The sequence below is a fragment of the Dipodomys merriami genome, unplaced genomic scaffold (assembly GCF_024711535.1).
Source record: "Dipodomys merriami isolate MVZ:Mamm:240054 unplaced genomic scaffold, mDipMer1.0.p SCAF_11, whole genome shotgun sequence".
In the NCBI taxonomy this organism is placed as follows: domain Eukaryota; kingdom Metazoa; phylum Chordata; class Mammalia; order Rodentia; family Heteromyidae; genus Dipodomys; species Dipodomys merriami.
Window position 1 is genome coordinate 20444389 of NW_027202382.1, and position 24316 is coordinate 20468704.

At 39.6% G+C, this 24316-nt stretch overlaps 1 protein-coding gene across 2 annotated transcripts in view; it reads left to right on the plus strand.

The window, feature by feature from the left end:
* The window catches only part of Plppr1 (phospholipid phosphatase related 1), a 247761-nt gene that overhangs the window by 189241 nt on the left and 34204 nt on the right, over window positions 1-24316 (plus strand). For both annotated transcript variants that reach the window (XM_070005822.1, XM_070005830.1), the window contains exon 3: window positions 10939-11127. In XM_070005822.1, coding sequence (XP_069861923.1) covers window positions 10939-11127 — 189 coding nt within the window. The remainder of the gene's footprint in view (window positions 1-10938; window positions 11128-24316) is intronic.

Consider the following 24316-nt stretch of genomic DNA (forward strand, 5'->3'; position numbering starts at 1 on the left):
CATTTACTGAGGATCGGGGAAAGTATTTTGGATATCTGTAGAATCTTATCTTTTCAGTTTCCTAATTTTTTTCCAATGTATTTTGGCTGCAGCAGATGGTATATGAAAGGTTCTGTTCTAACATCTGCCTCCTTCTCCCTGTCCCTCTCCCTTCTTAAGACAAGAGAATTACCCATGGTTTTAGCATCTAAAGACTGACAGCATGCCTTTATCCTTCTAGCTTACCTAGTGATTCTCATTCCTAAAAAGAAGGCATGTGCTAGGCAAGTAAAACCCAAACAACATTGTGAGTTTAGGTCAGAATCCCAGTCCAGAGTCCACATCTTAACTTCTCCAGGCACAAGATCAAGTGTTTCAGCCATAATTCTTTGAGTTACCAATGTTTTATATAAGGCCAATGGGGAATTTTTTTAATTAGGACAAAAGTGACACATACAAAGTCCAACATAAACTGGGCTCAGCATAAACTACAAGAAAGTGGACAACCGTCAGAGTCAAAGTTACTCTTTCTTTCCAGGCCTTGCAGTTTCTTTACTTTGTACATCTGCTACATTCTTTTCCATATATTCAATCTGTTACCTTTCATAGTGTTTCCAGGTTCAGATGGTCACACAAGGCAGCTCTCTAGATCCTGGCTCTGTATTTGTATAGTTTCCTCATATGTCTTGAATTCATTTATTTATGTTTTGTCGATCATGGGGCTTGAACTCTGGGCCTGGGCACTGTCCTCAGCCCTTCAGCTCAAGGCAAGTGCTCTACTACTTGAGCCACAGCACCACTTGTCCTGAATTCATACGGTCAATATGACACATAAAAATCCATAAAACTTCAAATTCTTGATGAAATCTCATTGGCCTGGCATGTTCCAAGAATTAACTCTGAATTGAGTCAGTTACAGCAAGAGAGCAAGATGACTATGGGTTTTAAAGGTACAATTCTCAGAGAAGAAAATCCTTATCTGGGCAAACACTTAAATGGCCTCAACTTTATTTAGGTAGAGTGTTAGGCAGGCTATTCTCTTGTACCAAATACATAGGCAGAATAAAGACCAATTTGTTCAATGCAGACAATCAGTTGCTTTTTCTAAAATAGCTACGTCTTAGCTCCAGTTGCTATAACAAATTATAACATACAAGATAGCTTTAGCAATGAAAATTTATTTTTCATGATTCTGAAGGCTGGACAACATCAAATCAAGTTACCAATAGATCCAGTGTCTATTGAAGATCCTTAGCTGTATTTTTGTATATCTATGCATATACATGAGAGAGAGAGAGAGATCATCTTTCATGTCTCTTATTATAAAGATACTGATCTGACTTATAGAAGGCCCCATAGTCCCCCTCACCTCCAATTATCACCATATTGAGAATGTAGAGCTCATCTCGTGAACTTGGAGACCACTTAAACACTTGGTCCATGAGAAGCAATCACTACAGATTCTACAGGAATTTATAGCTATAGCTCTGCCTTCAAGTGCTAACTCTGTAACAGCAGGGTAAGTAAGTGATGGGCTAGGGTAGCAACAGTAGATAGTGACCAAGATTCTAAGAGTATGATGCAGAGCTTGAAAAGGGCAGTGGCAGCCAGCAGAAGGAGGATGAGGTAAACACCAAGGGTACAGCTTGGTAAACAAACATGTGTGGTGCACATTAGAGGAAGGAGTTTAAGATGACATTGAGATTTCTATCCTGTGTGGTGGAGTGGATAAGGAACTCAAGGGAAACTGCATCTGGCAGAGAAGAGAAATGCTGGGCTCTAGTATTGGCATGAGGCATTTGCAATATTTTTGGGCTCTATGTCACTGGGCAGGGGAGCAGAGAGAGCTGAGCAGTCTTATGAGGGTAAGTAGTATAGATATAAGAATGGATACAACAGAAGGAAGTGAGACCTTCCAAGAGGAGAGCAAATGACAAAGAGGCTAAGGACAGATCTTTGAGGACACCACCACTTATAAACCAGGCCCAGGAAGAGGAAACATTAAAGACAATTGGGAAAAAGAAAAAAAATCACACATAGGAGAATGTAGTGTTGGTAAAGGATTAAGAAAAATAGATTGGTAGGCAGGTGCCAGTGGCTCACAAACTGAAATCCAAGCTACTCCAGAGGCTGAGACATGGAAAACTGAGGTTTGAAACCTGAAAAGTCTACAGAATGTCATCTCCAGTTGACCAGTAAAAATGCTAGACTGGAGGTATGTCTTCAGTGACAAAGTGTCAGTTATGAGCAAGAATATGAGGTTTTGAGTTCAAACGAGAGAGAGAGAGAGAGAGAGAGAGAGAGAGAGAGAGAGAGAGAGAGAGAGAGACTATGAAGAGCACAGTCAATCTCTCACACCAAAGGCATGTGGAAGAGGAAATAGGTTTTTAAAAACAAGAGAAAGAATCCCATCCTTTACCAAGCACAAGGTACTTTACTACATATTATTGCATATGTCAGCTAATTCTGCTAATTGGATAGATAGATAGATAGATAGATAGATAGATAGATAGATAGATAGATAGATAGATAGATAGATAGATAGATAGATAGATAGATAGATAGTTCAGATCCCAGGTCTGAGCTTTTTTGTGAGCTTAGATAGCATCCTCTTTATTAGATAAAGATTGCTTATTACAACTCACAGGGTATCATAGATAAGAACTTTAAACTTATGTAGTTGGTTATGTAGCCAATGAGTAAGAGCCTTATCAACATTCCTTTTGCCTTACTTTAATTTGTGGGGGAGGGTTTTGTCAGTCATGGAGCTTGAACTATGGGCCTGGGCGCTTCAGCTCAAGGTGAGCGCTCTACCACTTGAGCCACAGCACCACTTCCGGTTTTCTAATGGTTTATTGGACTTTTCTGTCTGGGCTGGCTTTGAACCTCAGATGTCAGCCTCCTGAGTAGCTAGGACGACAGGCATGAGCCACCAGCGCCTGGCTTGCCTTAAGATCGTTTATCACCATAGAAAGCCACATTAAGTCAAAAGACCACACCTTGAAAAAAAAACTGTAAGTAGTTGTACAGATAGTTTTAATTCCACATGTTGGTTTATGAATACAATGAATCTTAACAGTTTTTGAAACAACTGAATATTTCCAATGTCTGCATGAAGTAGGCAGAGAGTATTAATTGAATATATGCAGTCTCACTTAATGGTTGCCTCTGAACTTTTCCAGTTGTTCTTAAAGAAGGAAGAATGAATTTTAATATGCGCTTTAGGTTCCTCAGTTTTCCCAAGAGGATAACTTTCTTAACCATTGCTTAATGACCTTCTAATTTAGAAAGCTAAGTTTACATTTAACTAGCCAGAAGTTTGGTAGACGATAGTCTAGTTCACTGTTGTCCAATACTTTTGAGACCAGAGAAACTACAGCTAGAGGAGAGTTCTGAAAAACACATCATTCATCCCCACTTCACAAAAGTGTTAGGAGTTGTATGTTATGAGTTGGGTGCTTCTCTTAGTACCAGATACATACTTCTCATTTAATCCTCCTGACAAATGACAGAGTAGAATAACTGGCTATGTTACAAATGAAGAAACCAAGGCACAAGGATTTATGTCACATACCTAATGAGCAGCAGAGCTGTTTTTTCAGGGACGATAGGCTAGTCTACACTCTTAAGTTTTTGCTCTGCTGTCATTCTCGTTTGACCTAGATCGAATCAGAATGCCCACAATTTCCACTTTATCTCACACAGTTATTTTAGTGACTTTTGCCAGTATTACATGTGTGTCTGTCAGAACTTTTTGACTGCTAGGATAGATCTCTATAGCTAAACTATCTCTAGTCCACATTAAATATTATTGAATGGGTTTGAGATCTCATGTAAAGAATAACACCATCACACTTACCATAAGCCAGTACTTACTGGTTCATATCCCTCATGAGAAAGCCAAGGAAAAACTTCCTTGTGACCTTCCTGGTGACAGTATCAGAAGCCTTGTACTCATCCTTACCTATCAATTTGGTTTTTTTTTATTGTATAGATGCTGTGATATGATCCACATTTGTGTATTATATTGACTGTTAGGTGATTTACACTGAAGTATAATTCTTGTTTCTATTTTATGTCAGCCTACTAATTTCCTTTCCTATTCTCTTCCAACTTCTTGCTGATGCTGGCTTGCTTTATTTGGTGACAGTTGATATAGCTCTGTGTGGAACAAAGTGAGAATATGCAAATATGCCTCCTTGCATCTTTATGAGACAGTTATTATTCACTTTCATACAGAGGAAGGAACTGACCCTCAAAGGCATTTAAATGAAATATCCAAGTATGTTCCACATAGTTTAGCATTTAATAGTGTGCTGACCCACTTATAATGTGATTTCCCCAGGGCACATAAATTTTTGTGGAGAGAAATATTTAATAATCCCAGGTTCATCCCCATGAATTTTGTGACTTCATACAATTCAAGAAACTTCTCTGTACTTTTTTTTAACTTATCTGTGAAGTGTACATGATAATATACCTATCCTATAGGATGAGAGTTAATTTTTAAGTTAGTATGGCAGTATATGCTTATAAGCTCAGCTACTTAAGAAGCTGAAGCAGGTGTGCTTGTACCCAGGAGTACCGGGCCAGCATGAGGAAAATTCTGGCTCAAACAACACAAAAGAGTTAATTTATGTAAAGTACTTAGAATATTTTTCAGGGTGCACACCTAGTATATGTATACCATCTCCTTTTCCTTTTCCTTATCTTCCTCCCTGTCTCCCTCTGCCTTCTTAGTTCATGCCTCTGTTGTTTTCAACCCTCCAGCCTTTCTCAAAGGGTCACACTAATTCTAAGGGACCCCAGCAAAGTCGCAAAAGGGCTCTCTGTACATTTTTTCACATTTCCTTCCAACCTGCTCCGTTGGTTTCTACTTCTGGATCCTAGTTGGCTGATTCCCACCTCACTCCTGTGTGCAGCCACTGATACTGGAGTCTACGATACTCTTCCTCCATTCTCCTGGAAATGCAGAAGCAGTGTTTTTCCCTAGAATCCTCCCTCAAATCCTGGGTAGACATCAAAATCAGTGCTAACCACCTAAGCCAGGATGCACTGTTTCTTCATTGCCTTGTTCTATGGAACAGAGAATTTTCATGGGGCTGAGCCAAGACATCTTGAACAGACACATTACAGTCCTCTCCCTCCCTTTGCACCTGCCCCTCCCCCCAGGCTACAGGAATCTTTTCCTCTGATCTCCTTCTGCCAAACCCTTCCCTACCGGTTCATGATCCATCTCCATGAATCCCACTTGGGTCAGCTGACACCTCTGACAGATCAAACTCTACTCCTAGCTTTTTCTCTAGTCAGTTCACTCTTTAAATCATTAGACCATTTGTATAGGCAAGGCTGCATTGTATATACCACAGAATTGAGGAAAATAAGGGAAGTGGCGGACCAAAAGGGAAAGAAAATATTGAATGGATGACACAGATCAAGGTGCATTGTATACATAACCCACTTTTTAAATGGCAAACTAATTTCAATGCATCACCTGAAAATCAAGAAGAGTGAAGGAAGGGGTGGGGTGAGAGAAGTGGGTAAGAATGAATACTGCACTCCGCTCTGGACCACAGATACAGTTGGCATCTCCTTTCTATCCTTGGGGCAAGATCCACACTTAATGCATTGTCTTGGATTGGATTGTCCTGGGGAAGTGAGAGCTATGGAGAGTCCCTGCACCTTGCTTTTCTCCCACAGTCATAATTGCCTCAGCACACAGACACCCGCAACCCTGGTTCTCAGCCCCACGCAGCCTTACCATCTGCTCCTATGACAGCAACATGCTGGCCTCCCTCCATGCATTCCTAAATGAGGTTATGAAGGAACCAGAGATGGGAAGAATGCCAGCTGGCACCAGGAACACAAACCCAGACAGAGACGAATCGTGACCCAGCACAGAGAGTTTTCAGATGGATAATTGTGTGTGGTATCATTGGTGCATTGGACACACCTCTGCTCATGCTCACAAGAGGGAAATCGATGTATTTTGTTTCTCTTCTTCCACCAGTGACACCAGCCTCTATTTACTATAAAAAAATGATGTTAAAAGAAATGAACCCCCAGATAGACACAATTTTTTTTCTTTCTGGCTATTGTTTCTAATGTATTTACTTATTTTTTATTGTGAAAATACTGTACAGAGGGGTTACAATTACATGGGCAAGATAATGAGTACATTTCTTATCAAGCATTGTAGCCTCCTCTTTTGTTTCCCCTTCCCATCCCATCCTGCCCCTGCCCCCCCATCCTCCCTGCCCCCTTCCCCCACCCCCATCCACCCCCCTCCGCACCAAAGTTGTAAAGTTCGTTTTTGACATAACAACTTGTACATCTCATTGTTGTAGTGGGTCCACCTGTATCCTAGTTAAACGATTTGTTTTTCCCCTTCCCCTCCACAAATTATACTGATATCGAATACAGTGAAAGCAGGGGTTATACTGTGGGGAGGGACATACAAAACAACAAAGAAATAATCTTATAAATGTGTTAGAAACAATTGCATGAAAGAAAAAAAAAACATTTGAAAACATATCTTAGGGTTCATTTCCCTAACATCACCTTATCTGACCTTTTCTGCTTGACTCAGACATATACTAGTTATTGCAAATAAGTGAAACCATGGGACCTATGTTTCTTTGGGCCTGGCTTACTTCACTTAATATAATTTTTTCCAAGTCTTTCCATTTCCCAACAAATGGGGCAATGTCATTCTTTCTGATGGAGGCATAGAATTCCATTGTGTATATATACCACATTTTCTTGATCCATTCATCTACTGAGGGGCATCTGGGTTGGTTCCATATCTTAGCTATAGTAAATAATGCTGCAATAAACATAGTTGTGCTGGTAGCTTTAGTGTGGTCTTGTTTGTAAACATTTGGGTAAATGCCCCAAAGTGGGATTGCTGGGTCTTAGGGGAGCTCTATGTGGAGTCTTTTGAAGAACCTCCATACTGCTTTCCAAAGTGGTTGAACAAGTTTACACTCCCACCAACAATGCAGTAAGGTTCCCTTCTGTCCACATCCCCTCCAGCATCTGTTGTTATTAGAGTTCTTGATTTTAGCCATTGTTACTGGAGTGAGGTGGTATCTCAATGTTGTCTTGATTTGCATTTCTTTTATGGCTAGGGAGGTTGAGCATTTCTTCATGTGTCTATTGGCCATCCTTCTTTCCTCTTCAGAGAAGTTTCTCTTTAAGTCTTTAGCCCACTTATTTATTGGGCAGTTGTTTCTTTGAAGATTTGTTGTTGGGGGATTTAATTTTTTGAGTTCCAGGTATATTTTAGATATGAGACCCTTGTCTGTTGTATGGCTAGTGAAGATCTTCTCCCAATCCATGGGCTTTCTTTTTTTTAACATTTCTTTTTTATTTATTGTGAAAATACTGTACAGAGGGGTCACAATTACATGGGCAAGATAATGAGTATATTTCTTATCAAGCATTGTAGCCTCCTCCTTTGTTTCCCCTTCCCATCCCTTCCCATCCTCCCCCCGGCCCCCCACCCAATCCTTCCCGCTCTTCCCCCCTCCAATCCGTGGGCTTTCTATTGATCTTTCTAGCTATGTCCTTTGCCATGCAGAAGCTCTGCAATTTCATGCAATCCCATTTGTCCAACCTTTCTTTGATTTGTTGTGTTTCTGGATCTCTATTAAGAAAATTTCAGCCTGTGCCAAGGAGACCTAGTGTTTCTCCTATTCCATCCTGTAATGTTTTCAGAGTGTCTCCTTTGACTGTGAGGTCTTTGATCCATTTGGAGTTGATTTTGGTAAAGAATGATATATAAAGATGTAGCTTTAGGGCTGGGAAGGTGGCTCAGTGGTAGAGCGCTTGCCTTGCATGCTGGAGGCCCTGGGTTCGATTCCTCAGCACCACATAAGCAAAAAGAAAAAAGCCGGACGTGGCGCTGTGGCTCAAGTGGTAGTGGGCTAGCCTTGAGCTGAAGAGCTGAGGGACAGCACCCAGGCGCAGAGTTCAGGCCCCACGACCGGACCCCCACCCCCCAAAATGATGTAGCTTTATTTTTCTACAAGTAATTAACCAATTTTGCCAGCACCATTTACTGAAGAGGCTGTCTTTCTTCCATTCTATTTTTTAGCTCCCTTATCGAAGATTAGATGGCTATAGGTCTGTAGATTCATTTCTGGGTTTTCAATTCTATTCCATTGGTCCTGAGGTCTGTTCTTGTGCCTCTAATGTATTTATAATGTACTATGTGATTATTTTGTTTCTTTGTATGTTCCTCCCCCATGGTATAACCCCTGTTTTCACTGTATTTGATGTTGGTGCCCTGCATCTTGTATATACACTTCTCTAATTCGGGAGGGGAAGGGGAAAAACAAATGCTTAAATAGGGATACAGAATGACCCATTGTAACAATGAGATGTATAAGACACTATGTTGAAAATGAACTTTACAACTTTGGCGGGGGTGGGGGGGTTGGGGGGGGAGAGGTTATTGTTGAGGTGGGAGGGAAGGGATGGTAGGGGAAAAACAAAGGAGGAGGCAACAATGCTCCATAGGAAATGTACTCATTGCCTTACTCATATAACTGTAACCCCTCTGTACAGCATTTTAACAATAAAAAAGTAACAAAAAAATCACCAAAAAATATTCAATTAGAAAAGAAGATTCGAAATTAAGACCTGAATTGTTCTGCTTTTGCCTCTTTGCATCGCTGAATGATATTGGGATGTTCCCAGGAGTTTGCAAATTGCTTGAAAATGACAGAATAGGGATTCCTGGCTGCTCAGGAGAAGAACAAGCCAAGGAAAATCGCCTTAGGTTGATGCATCAGTCCTGGGCCTAAGCTGTCCTCTATCACGCTGAGATTTCCTGGGTGTTGTTGTTGTTGTATTAATGTACAGTGTGCATTTGTTCCTTTTTCTCTGCTGCTTCTGGGATGAAGTCATTCAAGATTTGTTCCATGGATTTCAAATTTAAGTAGAGGATGTTGTCTCTGGGTTGTCATTGTTAAAAGTACTGCTGAGATTGATGTAGTTTATGTTAAGACATCTCTGTGTTTAAGTTCCTGTTCCTTACTTTTGTTGTGGAATTATGTTTCCACACTCACTTCCCTCACTTTTACTATTCTTTTTAAACGGAAGTTACATGGGTGCTCAGTAAGATGGAATGAGTTCCTCTACTCGCTAGATGCTAGTCTTGCTTGTGGTTTCTTTGATTCCGAAATGCCTCTCCTCCCAGGTCCTGCCTGTTTTCTAGGCAGTTGTCTCTGACCAGCTGATGAAGTGAAGATAGAACTGTGCTTCTAGCCACATGGAGGAGATGCACACAGAAATCTCACATCCGTCCTGTTGCAGGGTTCAGAGACAATCTCAGAGGCAGAGTCCCCAAACTGCTGAAATCCTAGAAACATCGTATGTCTAAAGCACTCAAGGCAGCTGGCTACGTTTCATTCCATGAGGCCAACTTAGTTGAAGCTGTTAGGCACAAAAACTCCTTAGTTTTGACTTTGTAAGCTAGTTGGAGGTACAGGAAGAACTTTGGAGCACCTATCTCTCAGTCTTGTAAGAATCACAATTATCCCTCATTCTTCCCTGCTGCAATCATTAAAAAAAAAAAAAAACTTGAAACAGCAGAGATGGTTGCCATGATGTTTGCTGATTTGTACATGGTACCAATAAGCAAGATCTGGAGAAATAATATGTGAGAGTCTAGAGATTATTAGATGATCACAAGTTGTGATAGAAAAGCCACTGGGGAATTCACTGGATATAATATGTGGGGAATAAGAAGGGAAGGTGGCTCAGTGGTAGAGCACTTGCCTTGCATGCATGAGGCCCTGGGTTCAATTCCTCAGCACCACAAAAGCAAAAAAGAAAAAAGCCGGAAGTAGCGCTGTGGCTCAAGTGGTAGAGCACTAGCCTTGAGATGAAGAGCTGAGGCCAGAGTTCAGGCCCCACGACCGGACTCCCCCCGCCACCCAAAAAAATAAAAAAAGAAGAGTAATCCATTTAGAGACAGAAACAAGTCATATAAACAGGAAGTGAAGGGGAGTATGGTTTGTGTTCTACCTGAGTAAGAGACTTTTATATCAAAGGGTTAGGAGTTTGTACTGAACACACTATAAGGAGGAAATGTAAAAGGTTTCTGAATCAAAAAAGGAAGTCACTGGCAATGGTGACCAATGAGGATAATGCAGGAGGATCATGAGTGAGTTTGCTGGGTACACTTTTTCAGACCAGGTGCTGGTGGTTCACGCCTATAATCCTAGCTACTCAGGAGGCTGAGATCTGAGGTAGCCGGGGTAGGAAAGTTCATAAAACGTATCTCCAATTAATCTCACATACATAAAATGGAAGTGGAGCTGTAGCTCAAAGTGGTAGTGTGCTAGCCTTGGACACAAAAACTCAGGGACAGTGTCCAGACTCTGAGTTCAAGTCCCATGACTGAATAATAAAAACAAACAATAAAGAAGGAAGGAGTCATAAAAGAATAAAAAGAGAGGTAAAATGGAAAGGGTGAGGCACTTTCTTAATTCAAATGACTCTTTAGGAAAATGACGCTTTTACTTACGGTAAGGTAGAATCACGGAGATATCTGCCCTGAAATGGAAGATGTGCTGGCCCCAAAAGTACGGGCAGGTTGCTTAGGATGAGTTTTCCAGTTCTCACCTATGTCTTGTATAGAAATGTTGCCTTGGTTTCTATGCATCCTCTGACAGTGTGGCAGCAGACCCTGGGTCTCTCTACAAGCCTTGCTGTGATCTGTCTTTCAGATGGGAGCTGCATATTATTTGCTGGAAGTTTTCTATAACAGATGTTACCAGGCAGACAAGCAAGTACACACTCCCAGCGCCTAGAGTATGCTGAGCCAGGCACACAGGCACACATGCACTTGCCAATACTAACACCAGGAGATGGAGGGAGTGTGCTCTGAGGGATGAGCGTTGTTCCCAGCCCTGCTAACGTCTCTGTGTGGCCATGCTGTATTTTCAGCTTGTCATCATGGCTGGGACAGTGCTACTTGCCTACTACTTCGAATGCACGGACACTTTTCAGGTGCATATCCAAGGATTCTTCTGTCAGGATGGAGATTTAATGAAGCCTTATCCAGGGACGGAGGAAGAAAGCTTCATCACTCCTCTGGTGCTCTATTGTGTGCTGGCTGCCACGCCAACTGCTATTGTAAGTACAGAAAGAGACTTCCTGCTTTATTGTCAGGTACCAGAGCCTATTTCCTGTTCTGCTTTTTCTCCGCTTTGCTCTCTTCTTGGGCAACCCACCAGCAATCTGATCAATGGGATTCTATTTTAGACAAGCAGAGTAAATAGAGCTCTGCATAAAAACTCATTGAAACAGGTCTTGTGTTTTGTAAGCTTTTCTTTTATTTTTAGCATCTGGATTTAAAATATTTATATATTTATATAGTTTAAATAGATAGGCATATATATTTATGCATATATTTATATATTAGATATAATACATAGTATATTTTAACTAGTATATAATTAAATATATGTTTATATATAAATATATGTGTATGTTTTTAAAAAGCAAGAGTGTCATAATTCAATAGGAATGATTAGATAAAGCATTAAGTACAGCTGCTATGCTCCTAAAAAATAAAACAAAAACAAAACTGGAGATTGGTTGCATTCAGACAGTTTTGACAGTGAGTGCAGGCTTAGCATAAAGACTGGATCACAGTGGAATAAACTCCCCTTGGCTGGCATCTCTTACAGTTCTGATTGGCTTTCCAGAGAGACCAGCTGTGAAGGAAATCTCCCCACCCCAAGCTTGCTGTTATTTAACAATAGTTGTCATTCTTGATGATTTTGACTCTGTCCACATGCTATTACATTCAACTCAATTGCAACCTTTCCTTCATTTGTTTCATTTTATCTCATGAAGCAAAAAGAAAAAAAATAGCCAATCCTCTGGGAAATATCTAAGGGTTTTAGCCCTTATATATATTTATTTTGAAAATGATATTTCATGGAAATCTTAAAGTAAATATTTCTGTATCACACATGCTACTAGTATGTATTCATTACAATGAAGTCTTAGTTTCCATTCTGTCCTTTTCCCCAACCCTTACTCACCTCCCCTTTTCTATATCCTTTACTTTCTTTATAGGAGTCTAAATACTGACTTGAATGCTAAGGAATGTACTGATACTTCAGACATTCAGTTCCAATGTGGTTTTCAGTTTTCCTGGCTCTAGGGAAAAAATATAATTTTAAGAAGTGATGCAAACATATGTACATAGCTTTTGACCTTTTCTACTTGTCCTATACAGGTACTAGTTATTGCAAATAAGGGAAGCCATGGGACCTATGTTTCTTTGGGCCTGGCTTACTTCACTTAATAGGATTTTTCCAAGTCTTTCCACTTCCTAACAAATGGGGTGATGTCATAGAGTATTTTAATTTATTTGTATCATTTATTCCAGGCTTGACACTGTTCCCCTTTAAATAATAAGACTATGCTGTAGAGACCAAGGGCAGCAATGATAAGCCAAACCATGATATTTCAGAGTGGTTAAATATACAAGCTTTACAGTCCAATATACCTACATTTACATCCTGGCTATGTGACATTGGGCAGGTCACCTCCCATACTTTGTATGGGGGGATAATTGTTGTGAGACTTAGAAATGCATTTGTAGAACATCTTCTCCAGGCTATACTTAAATACTATCTTTACCCTTGATTCACGTTCCAGAATGACATTATTTGAGATGCAGATCCAATGCTCCAAAGGGGGAATGTACACAAAATATTAAGAATCTTCAGTTCCTATCTAGCTGTTGATCATGAAACCCTGATTCAACTTAACAATTCCTGCTTCTCTGGGTGAAAACTATGACCAACAATACTAACAAGACTCCAGGCATGTGTTTAGGATTAGCCCATCAATGACAGTGGTAAAACAAACATCTTATAATTTATATATATTTTACACAGTCTTTGACTGATACTCACAACAGCCAAATGAAATTGAAAAGGGACATTCCAAGGAAAAAGCATGTGGTCTTTGTTAAGTCTCAATATTCTCAACTAGGACAGATAATTTGGTGAAGTTTCCTAGCAGTTCCATGCACAGTTGGACAAAGAGCCATCCATTTGGTTCCACGCCTATTTCCCTCCTAGCAAAAGCATATTTCTAGGAACCAGGGCTGATCATGGCAGAGAGTGGTGCTGTGGCCTTGAAACCCTGCTAATGAAACTTCATCTTCCCTCAAGGCCTATAAATAAGTGAGCTGCAACAGGACATGAAGCAGAACTCTTCTAATATTCAGGGAAATATCCTGGCAGCAAGGAGTTATGTTTATTTCTACCTTATCACACCAAGGTATAGCTTATTCAAGAGCAGCCTTTATTGATCCAGTAGATCACAGATCCCCAGGCCCTTCCTCAGCACACACTCCTATTTCAAAGCATGAACCCTGTTCTGTTCTTACCATGCAGCTTCCCCAGGCTCGCTCTCCCTGGAGAGGCTGCTTCTGGTAATTGTGGGATTTCTTGTAGGGTGTATTCCCTTCATAGGTTCAATTTCCTCATCTTGCCATCAAAGAAAAGGTAAGGCTAAATGATTTTCAACTTCTTTCCAGTTCTCAGATTCCATGGGAAGGAAAAGAAAGAGGAAAAAAAAAGAACATTCTGATTGCAAGTCTTTACACACGGATTCCCAACTCCCAAGTCACAGTTTTCTGTCTGGGGGGTTAATTTTGTTCTTCCATACAGAGCCAAGGGTTCCACAGAACTATACAGCTGCTTGTTTGTTTGTGCTTTCCCTCCTGAAACTGTTTTCCATTTTCTCTAGAGTATGATGAATGCAGGCCTCCTTGTAGGTGGTTGTGTGGTCCTAACTAATGATAAATTTGTAACTCAACTTGGATTTGCCCTTGACTTTCTATGCCTCTTCCAGCATGTTGGCAAAGGAAGAAGCGGCAGTCTGGATTGCTATGTAAGCATCGACATCCCCATCACAGCTGCCCAGATGCACAAGACAGGCACAAGGGGAAAGACACTGCTGTTTGACCTGTCGTTTCCTATTTCTCATTTTGTGCTTTTCTGTCACAAAATATCAGCGTCATATTTAGATAAAGCCACATGGGGTAAACTGTACAGGGCCAGCGCCACTAATGTCCTAGATCTGTAGGGAAAGTTAGCACATGATATATCATGTCCTGAACTGTTTATCCGAAAGTAGGAACCTCGATACTTCAATGAAATCTGGACAGCACGCTCTGACCACCTGAAAATTATGGAGAACTACTACCTTAGGCCGTCAGAATAAACTGGCACATTCAGAGTTAAAGGACCAAACCGTACTTGGATAAGAGGATTTACTCAGTGGACAATCTGATTTACCCTGATTTTATCTCAGTCCCAGAGCCACGAGGCATGAAAAAATAGCTATTAAACCTTTTTCTTGGCCTCCAAATGAAGTGACAGGGGAGTATTTAGTGTTGAAGCAGCAGAACATTTGACTCCTAGCCCAAGAGAATTGAAATAGCTCACAGATTTCATGCCAGTGTGCATAAAGGCATATGCAAAACACATCTGCAATTTCCTAGGAAGAGACAAACACAATTTGATAGAAAGGCCTGATTTGAAGGAAGTTTTGGAATCATCATTGGAAAGTGTCTAAGCACTAAACTTATAGCAAATATAAAAGCACACTGCAGATCACAAAATGAACTCAATAATGCAAATCTGTTGGCTGGCAGACAAGGGCTGCAGCTGTTGGAGCAAAGGAGACATTGTAAGGCCATGTATTCTCTCATAGTTTGCTCCTGAACAAGCTCATCATTGAAACGCCTTTTAACATTTTGTAGTTTACATCCTTTTCCTTTTTGTACGTTAATCACATGACTACTTTTGAAAAAAATTACTATGACTACATTTCCTTTGTTACTCACAATTCACATTTTCTTCTGGAAAAGACATATAGATATGCTACTGCCGTTTATAGATTTAAGCAAAACAAACTGAAACTCTATTCAAAATCATTTAGAGGGGCTGGGAAGGTGGCTCAGTAGTAGAGCGCTTGCCTTGCATGCATGAGGCCCTGGGTTCCGATTCCTCAGCACCACATAAGCAGAAAAAGCCGGAAGTGGCACTGTGGCTCAAGTGGTAGAGTGCTAGCCTTGAGCTGAAGAGCTGAGGGACAGTGCCCAGGCCCAGAGTTCAGGCCCTACAACCGGACCCCCCCCCCAAAAAATCATTTAGATATTGTTTTTGCCTGCCACAATGTCACAGAGACATATTTTCCATCTTCAAGGTGTTCTACATAATATTTGGTGACCAGACATTTGTGTTAAGGAACTAGATAATTTGCTTCTTGAAAAAAAATATTTTCCTGAAAATATATGATGGTCAATTTACTGGAGATTACAGTAATTTTTACTGTTTCCTGAAAGACATAGTCTAGCTAATTTGTTTTAAATTCCTATTTCTCTTGTACTCATGCTCCAGAAAAATGAATAAATAAGAGACAAGAGAGAACACTATGTTTTAGAAATAAATACGCAATACCAGTTTGGTGCCATGCCTTATATCAAGTATCACAAAGGGACCACTTTCTGAGAAGGTGAATTTGTCTTTCATAGTAACTGATAGGAAGGACCCAGAATTATACCAGATACTGAATGATGTGATATTCAAAATGCCATTATAGTGTCTACTATTAAAGTTATGAACTTTAAAAGGTACCACTAGACTCAACCCAGCTCCAAGCTTCAGACATGCAGTATAAATCTGATCTCTTGTCTGTACCATCATCAGGCCAATTTCAGTGGTTCAGGATCTGGATTGAGCAACAGGCAGGACAGACTTCAGCTGCACACCAGAGGCACACCAGTTGTAATGGGGCTGGGCTTCAAATACTGCCTAACACTTCTAGACGGACTGACTGGATGGAGTAATCCAGTCACTGAAGACTATAATAGCTACTTGTTTCTTTAAATGGACAGACAGTTGACACATGGCCAAAAGGAACAAAAGCAATCAGGGAAACAAGATGTCACTAACGAGACAAAAATCAAGTGCCTGTGAATGATGCTAAAGAAATGAAAAGGTATGAATTGCCTGAGAAACAATCATAAGATCTTTTTTGAAGAAGCTCAATAAACTTCCCAGAAAAGTGGAGAAACAATCCTCAGGATGAGGAAAACAGTCAGTGATTAGAACATGAAATTCAATAGTAAAGACATGAAATTTGATAGTAAAAATTCAAATCTCAGTCCTTGTGATGAAAATGAATGAAATGGAAAAAATAACAGAGAGCATTAATAACAATTCATCAAAAAGAACACAGAGTTTGTGAATGCAAAGGCATGTGTGAAAATATACAGTCATGAGAAGAAAGAATGGCTAGAAATGTGAAAAGCCTGTAGGATCTATGGAGTATGTCAAAAGAACAAATTTTGAAGTCTTAACTACTTGGAGAAGGAGAAGAAAAAGATAATAATAGAAAGTTTATTTAAAGATATGATAACTGAACAATTTCTAAAGCTAGAAAAAGTGGTAAGATACCCAGCTATAGGACTCCAAAAGTTACTAATCAGATGCAATTAAAATAGGATTACCCAAAGACATATTACAGTCACCCTGTTCTCAAACTTAAAAACACAGACTATCTGATAGAAAAAAATTTTTTTGGTCAGTTGTGGGGCTTGAACTCTGGGCCTGGGCGCTGTCCCTGAGCTCTTCAGCTCAAGGCTGTGCTCTACCACTTGAGCCACAGCAACAGTTCCAGTTCTCTGGTGGCTTATTGGAAACAAGAGTCTCATGGACTTCCTGCCTAGACTGGCTTTGAACCACAATCCTCAGATCTCAGCCTCCTGAGTAGCTAGGATTACAGGCATGAGCCACCAGTGCCCACCTCTGATAGGATTTTTGTGTGTGTGAAAATACTGTACAGAGGGGTTACATTTACATGGGCAAGATCATGAGTATATTTCTTATCAAGCCTTAGTCATATAGTGTTCACACAAAACTCATCTCATAGTAAGTACACACATACCACGGGAATGGAGATATAGATCAATATTCCATGCAAATGAAAACCAAAAGGAAGTTGAAGTACAGGTCATATATTTCTTATTCAAAGTACCAGTGAACAGAAATATTTCAGATGTGCCATATTTGGTGGTTATGGAATATTTGTATAAACTGTGTCTGCAAACCTAAAATTCTCCAAAATCTCAAGCTTTTGAGCACTAACACTTAAAAAGCTTCATAGTTTAGAGCATTTCAAATTTATTAGTCTTTAAATTTGAGAAGTGAGTTTGTAACTCTACTTATTCATAAAAGTCTGTATGTCAAAATTCATAAAAGGAGACAAAGAAAACCATTACATAATGGTAAAGGGGGAAGCTCAGCAAGAAGATATAACTATTGTAAATACCAAACGTTGAAGCAACTAAGTCTACAGGGCAAATATTAAGAGAGCTGAAGTGAGATATAAATTGCAATGTAATCATTTCAGCATCCTACTTTTAGCAATGATAGATATTCTAATAAGAAATAAAGAAGGAACATCAGATTTAAAACTCCATTCTAAACCAGATACATAATAGTAGACATTCAAGGTTTTCTTATCACCATAGAATATATGTTCAATATAAAGAATGTATTTTTGGGTTTTTTGTTTGTTTGTTTTTGTCGGTCGTGGGGCTTGAACTCTGGGCCTGAGTGCTGTTCCTCAGCACTTCAGCTCAAGGCTAGTGCTCTACCACTTGAGCTACAGCACCACTTCTGGTTTTCTGGTAATTTATTAAAGATAAGAGTTTCACAGACTTTCCTGCCCAGGCTGGCTTTGAACCATGATCCTCAGATATCAGCCTCCTGAATAGCTAGGATTATAGGTGTGAGCCACCGGCGCCCAGCTTTAAAGAATATATTTTTATCACTATAGAATACATATTCTTCTGTAATTTATGCAAACATTTGCAAGGTTAGAATGTGTCTGACCACAAATAATTCATAGCAACTTTAAGAAGATTGAAATCATGTCAAGTATTTTTGTGAGCATAGTGGTATAAATTAAATCAATAGCATAATGAACTTCACAAAATTCACAAATACATAGAAATTAAGCAACAAGCTCAAGAACAACCAATGGATCTGTGAGGATACTAACAGAGAAATTTACAATTTTTTTGAGGCAAACAATAATAAAGAAAAAATGATACCATAGCAACAAAAGCAGCAAAAGCGGCTCCAGTAGTAAATTTTATGGCTGAAAACATCTACTTTATCTAGATAGAGAGAAAACAACATAATGTTCACATCAAGGAACAACAATAACAACAAAAGAAAAGCCCAAACACATTAAAGAGAAAGATACGTAAATGTAAGAAAGAAATAAATGGAACATAAACTAGTAAACAAAAGGAAGATGTCATGTGTATGTGACCATCACATTGAACACCTTTTACAATTAGTATATACTGATTAAAAAAATAAATCATGGGCTGGGAAGGTAGCTCAGTGGTAGAGTGCATGCCTTGCAAGCATGAGGCCCTGGGTTCGATTCCTCAGCACCACATAAACAGAAAAAGCCAGAAGTGGCGCTGTGGCTCAAGTGGTAGAGCGCTAGCCTTAAGCTGAAGAGCTGAAGGACAGCGCCCAGGCCCAGAGTTCAGGCCCCACGACCGGACCAAAAAAAATAAATAAATAAAAATAAATAAATCATCATGAATTTTAAATGAAGCTTACTAAATGGAGTATATGTTATGATATTATAGATTAAGTAACCCCTCTGTACAACATTTTTACAATAAAAACATACAAAACAATTAAAATTCTAAAAATCTAAAAAAAATTAAATAATGAAAGCATCTATACAAGAGACAAAGCAATCACAAAAGATATGGGCAAATGACACTAAACTGAAAGACATCTCTTGTTCATAGGCTTTAAGAATTTTTTTATTGTTATTGTAGAGTTGCTATGCAGAGGGGTTACAGTTACATGAATCAGGTAAGAGTAATGGGTACAATGTTCAGACTCAGTGTAATCCCTATCAATATAACAATGACATTCTTCAGAGAAATAGAAACAAATCTTAAAATACATCCAAGACCACAAAAATTCTCTAATGGTAAAAGACAACATGAGTGAAAAGAACAAAGCCAGAGGCATCATACTACCTGATGTCACAGTATTAGACAAAGTTAAAGTAGCCAGAGCAGCAGAGCACTTGCACAAAAACAAATATCTAGACCAATGGAAAAAAAGATTTAAAAAAAAGCATAATCAAAAGTGGGGAAAACAGTGTGCTTTTGTATAGTATTAGGAATGTAATATACTACTGGATATGTAAATATGTGTGATCATTATGGAAAAAATATGGAGCTTTCTGAAAAAAATAAAAATAAAACTATCATAATATTTAGCAATTTCAATTTGGGGTATGTAATCAAAAGCAATGAAATTAGTATAGTAAAAAAGAGGCAGCGAATGAATCTTCTTTAAGATGCTTATTACCAATTAACCAGTAAAGAAAAAGCCAGAATTGGAGGTATGACTTGAGAAATAGAGCACCAACTATAAGCATTGTTTTTAATATACTTGTACTGTATGATTTTTTTTGTTTCTTTTGTATGTTCTTCACACACCCCGCTCCCCCACCCCCCATACAACCCCTGTTTTCACTGTATTTGATTCCGATGCCCTTCATCTTGTACATACATTTTTCTAATTTGGGGAGGGGAAGAGGAATAACAAAATGCTGAAATAGGGATACCGGATGACCCATTGTAACAATGAGATGTACAAGACACTATGTTGAGAATGAACTTTACAGCTGTGGGGGGGGTGGGGAGAAGTTGGGGAGGTGGGAGGGAAGGGATGGTAGGGGAAAAACAAAGGAGGGGGTAACAATGCTCAATAGGAAGTGTACTCATTACCTTACTCATGTAACTGTAACTCCTTTGTATAGTATCTGTACAATTAAAAATATATATTAAAAAAAATAAAAAGGCATGTGAGAGCACAACCCAGAGTTTAAGCCCTAGTATCAGTGTGCTCATGCACGTGTGTGTGCATGCATACACGGGCACACACACATACACACGCACAGATTGATAGCTATATAGATAGATACATAGATACATATCATATCATATAAGGACTCTGGGCATGGCACAATTTTAAGGTACCTGACTTGCAAATGTGAAGCTCTGAATTCAAACTCTAGTGTCACCAATAATAAATAAGTAAATAAATAAATAATAGATTTTTAAAAGGCAGCACAGAAAAATGATGTACTATGCTTCAGAGTTGTTTATGTATTTGCCATTTGTGTTTCCATATGTGAAATACAAGTATCAAAATACGACAGATGCTCTCATTACTTTGAGTATATTTACTATTATCTAAAGGTTATATGTTGCTCCTGGCATTAGCTGACATAGCAGGGAAACCAAAATACACCAATGGAATTCATTTGTGTTTCATTCATTGCCAGAGCTAGTTTGGCCTTGACCATTTGTCACTGGAGGACTCTCTGATTTGCCATGATTAATAGAATGTTTGCTAGCCAACAATCAGAAAGGCCCAAATAGGCAAGGCAGCCAGGAATGAACACATGGAGAGTCCCACATGTCCCAGCTGCTCTCTGGGTAGTGATAGATTGAGACAGAGTGGAGTGGCAGAGGTACAGATGGAGAAACCCTATCATTGCCAAAACCAGAGTCACAAATCTGCCACCATGGGCAAAATGGCATCCAATATGGGCTGACTTGACAGAAAGAAGAAAAGACCCTTTATCTTCATTCTCCAAGCAGAATCAGTATCTATTTGAGACTGTAGGACCCAAAATAGTATTCTATTTTCCTCATGGAAGATGGATGTTCATGAAGCTCACTCATTAGATAGAAGAGCTGGATTGTTTTACTAGCCACCTTTGTGTCCATTGTAATGTCACTGAAAACCAGGAGTAGCTCCATGCATTTTGATGATAAAATGAGACTCCTCCCTTGCTCTTTCCTCCTTCCCCCTGTTTCCTTCTTCCCCTTCCTTTCTTTTTTCTTCCTTCTTTCTTTCCTTGTTTTCTCCTTTTTTCCCTTCCTTCCTTTTACCCTTTCTGACTTACCTTTCTTCCTTTCTCCCAACACAACTTTGTTACTTATTTCTAGTGACATTTCTAGAATTGGCTTTTGATATAGTTCTAAGGCAAGCAGTGCTTATTTCTTTTCTTATTATCAGTTCCCGTTTATTTGTCAGTCTGCATCCTGTCTCTCTGGTTTACTTCTTTTTTTCCTTGAACTCAGGGCCTAGGAGCCATCTCTGAGCTCTTTTATTTAAAGCTACCACTTTGCTCTACCACTTTGAGCCACAGCTCTACTTCCAGTTTTTGAGTGTTTAATTGGAAATAAGAATCTCACGGAGTCTTTTCTGCCTGGGCTAGATTCAAACCCCAGTCCTCTCCTCTGAGCCCCCTGAGTAGCTAGGATTACAGGTGTGAGCTACTGGCACCCAGCCAGTTTACTTTTTAATCATGTGTAATTTCATGGTATTTCTAAAATAAAAAATGGACTTTTTTCCTGTCTTACACAATCACTCAATGTAAGACATGTAGGATTTGTTCCACACACAACAAGCAACTCTATCTAGTACATGCCTATAGTTGAACTCAGTTATGACCCCCTCCACCTGGAGATAGTATCAGATATCATGAGTTGAGGGCACAGTCTCCCAGTCTCACCAAATCTCAAACCACTCACCTGACTGATAATTCTGAGAACTACAAGTCAGGATTCCCATGGTTCCCTTCAGGTCCAATCCATTTGCTAGGCCGACAGAAGCCAAGAGATGACTTGACTAATGGACAGTTATACAGATGACAGTCAGATGAAAATCATGTATAGGGAATCATGTATAGGAAACCCAGAACTTCATGCCTTCCCTACCAGGTCACACTCCAGGAACCTCCATACACTCAACAACCCGAAAGCTCTTAGAACTCCATCTTTTGGGATTTCATAGCAGCTTCATCACATTGGTATAATTGATTATCAGTGATGAGCTTGACTTTCATTCCCTCTCCCCTCTTCAAAGGTGGAGTGAGGATGGAAGTTACAGTTCTCTACTCATATGGTCGATGGCCCTGCAACCTCAGGCTCCCCAGGAACCTACCAGAGTCACCCCATGAGAATCCAAGGGGCTCTGATCACAGTGGTCTGACTAGCTCTGTTTTTGGAACTGGGGCCAGAGAATAATATGAATATTGTAGAGAATAGCATCTGTTCATTTTCAGGTTCTCTTTATTAGTAAGACCTTTAAGTAATCAAACTTTTATTCATTCACTAAATGTTAATTAAGCCTACCACATGCCCGGCTCTGTTCTAGGCAATCTATAGAAAATCTATGTAGAAATAATTCTCTAAGCCTATCACAGTCAAATCAAGAGTGACATATATACCAACAGCACCTGCGATCTGTTGGGTAGAAGTCAGGATAGAGAGCTATGTGCTGTAAAAGCTACAGTACATTGGGTTGGGGGGGAGGGTCCTCCATTTTCCTGAGGAACGCTGACAAAGGCATCACCAAAAGTAATGACATCTCCCTGGATCTGAAAAAGATAAATAATAGAAATTTTTCTTCTTTGTAGTCTGGTTCACTAAACCATGTATCCTCTGAGGTCTTCATTAATCTAATAAGCTTAATTCACTCAACATTAAATAACTACTATGTACTTTATATTAGGCCAGGCTCTGAGGTATACCAGATAAAAATAGAAACACAAAGCAAGAGAGTAATATAAATAAAAATACAACAACAGTCTGTAGAATCAGGGAAGGCTCCCTCCAGGGGAATACTCTTTCATCTGTCTGAGCATGCAGATGTCTAACCCCATATGTTCATTAAGAAGAAGAGTCCTGCAAAAACGCCTGTACATTAGGGATGAACAAAGCCCTTTGGCACTTATTTTGGCAGAGATATGTCTTGCAAAGAAACGGGCTACTTAAAGCTTTCCAAATATGTCTACATGGCAAAACATCAATTCACTGTTAATTGCAAGGAATATTAAGTGTAAAGCATTTCCAGCCCTGTCCAGCCATTTCTAGACATCTGCCTGGCTGTCAAGTCTTGAACTCTTCCTTCCTACTTCTTACCCCATTCTAACTTCCTTGCCTTTCTCTGTGCCAGTCCTGAACACCTATCCTGCCCACAGACTACCTGTGTCTGGCCTGCATCTTTGACTTCAGTAGGGCTCCCTGGTGAACTTCACCAGATGGACCATGGGGATCATGTTTTCTGCTTATGCGCCCTATCTTTGTAGGGGCTGGAGCTGAACAGAGTCTTCCAATTTCACCCAAACCCTTTCACTTTTTTAAAGTGTGATAAAGCTCTAAAGCAGAGTCTATGGATCTAAAAGCTAAGGATCATTTTGTTCAATAAAAAAACTATTCTGGCTAAGAAGTAGACATAACAAATTTACTGTTAGACCAAATACTACTGCTAAGGATCTTTAAACAGCGTTCTGTCAAAATTGTTAAACTAGCTTATTACCCACACAGTCAACAGAGGCTGTAACTTTTATAGCTCTTCTACCCTAAAGAGTTCTTTTGGCTTCTTTCCCTTCCCTATTTGTTTCTCTAATGTCAACTTGGACCACCACTGTAAATTGCAAGGCCACATGATCCAGATTTAGAATGTCTGAAGGGACATCTTATGAATCAAGGAGCCCTTCAAAGGCCTTGACCTACTATTGGATTATCAGGGACCCAGTAGCCTGTAAGACAGCAAGAATATTTTACTACACAAAATTAAGGGACATTGGTTCTTTTCTACCCTTCTAAATAGAATTGAAAGGAAAGCATGACTTATTAAAGACCTAGTTACACCTAGTTCTTTGCAAGGGGTGGGATCATAAGTACAAATGTTAATGAGCTTTAACTGGAAGAGCTATAGTCTCTGAGGACAAACTGGCATTTTTCCACATGGTCAGATATGAACTGCAATAGTAGTCCAGCCCAAGTACTTTTGGAAGAGGAGATGCAAGGCTCTTCTGTAAATAAGGATGGTGTAGTATAAATTTATAACAAGCATCTTCTGGCAAAAAATCGGGGGTATTTGACATGAGGGATGAACATTGACTTGAGCAAAGCTTTCCTAAAGGAGGAAAAAAAGCTACTTCCAACCAGTTTTTGAGCACTTGGTCTTTGTAATGTATGTATGATACAATCTGGCTTTACTCTTTCTTTGGAGGAGGATGTACTGGAGTTTCAACTCAGGACATAGTGTCTTCTAGGCAGTGATCCGCCCACTTTAGCCATGTCTCCAGCCTTTTTGCTCTGATAAGTTTTGAGATACTAACATTTAGCCAGGACTGCCTGGACAGCAGTCTTCCTGTT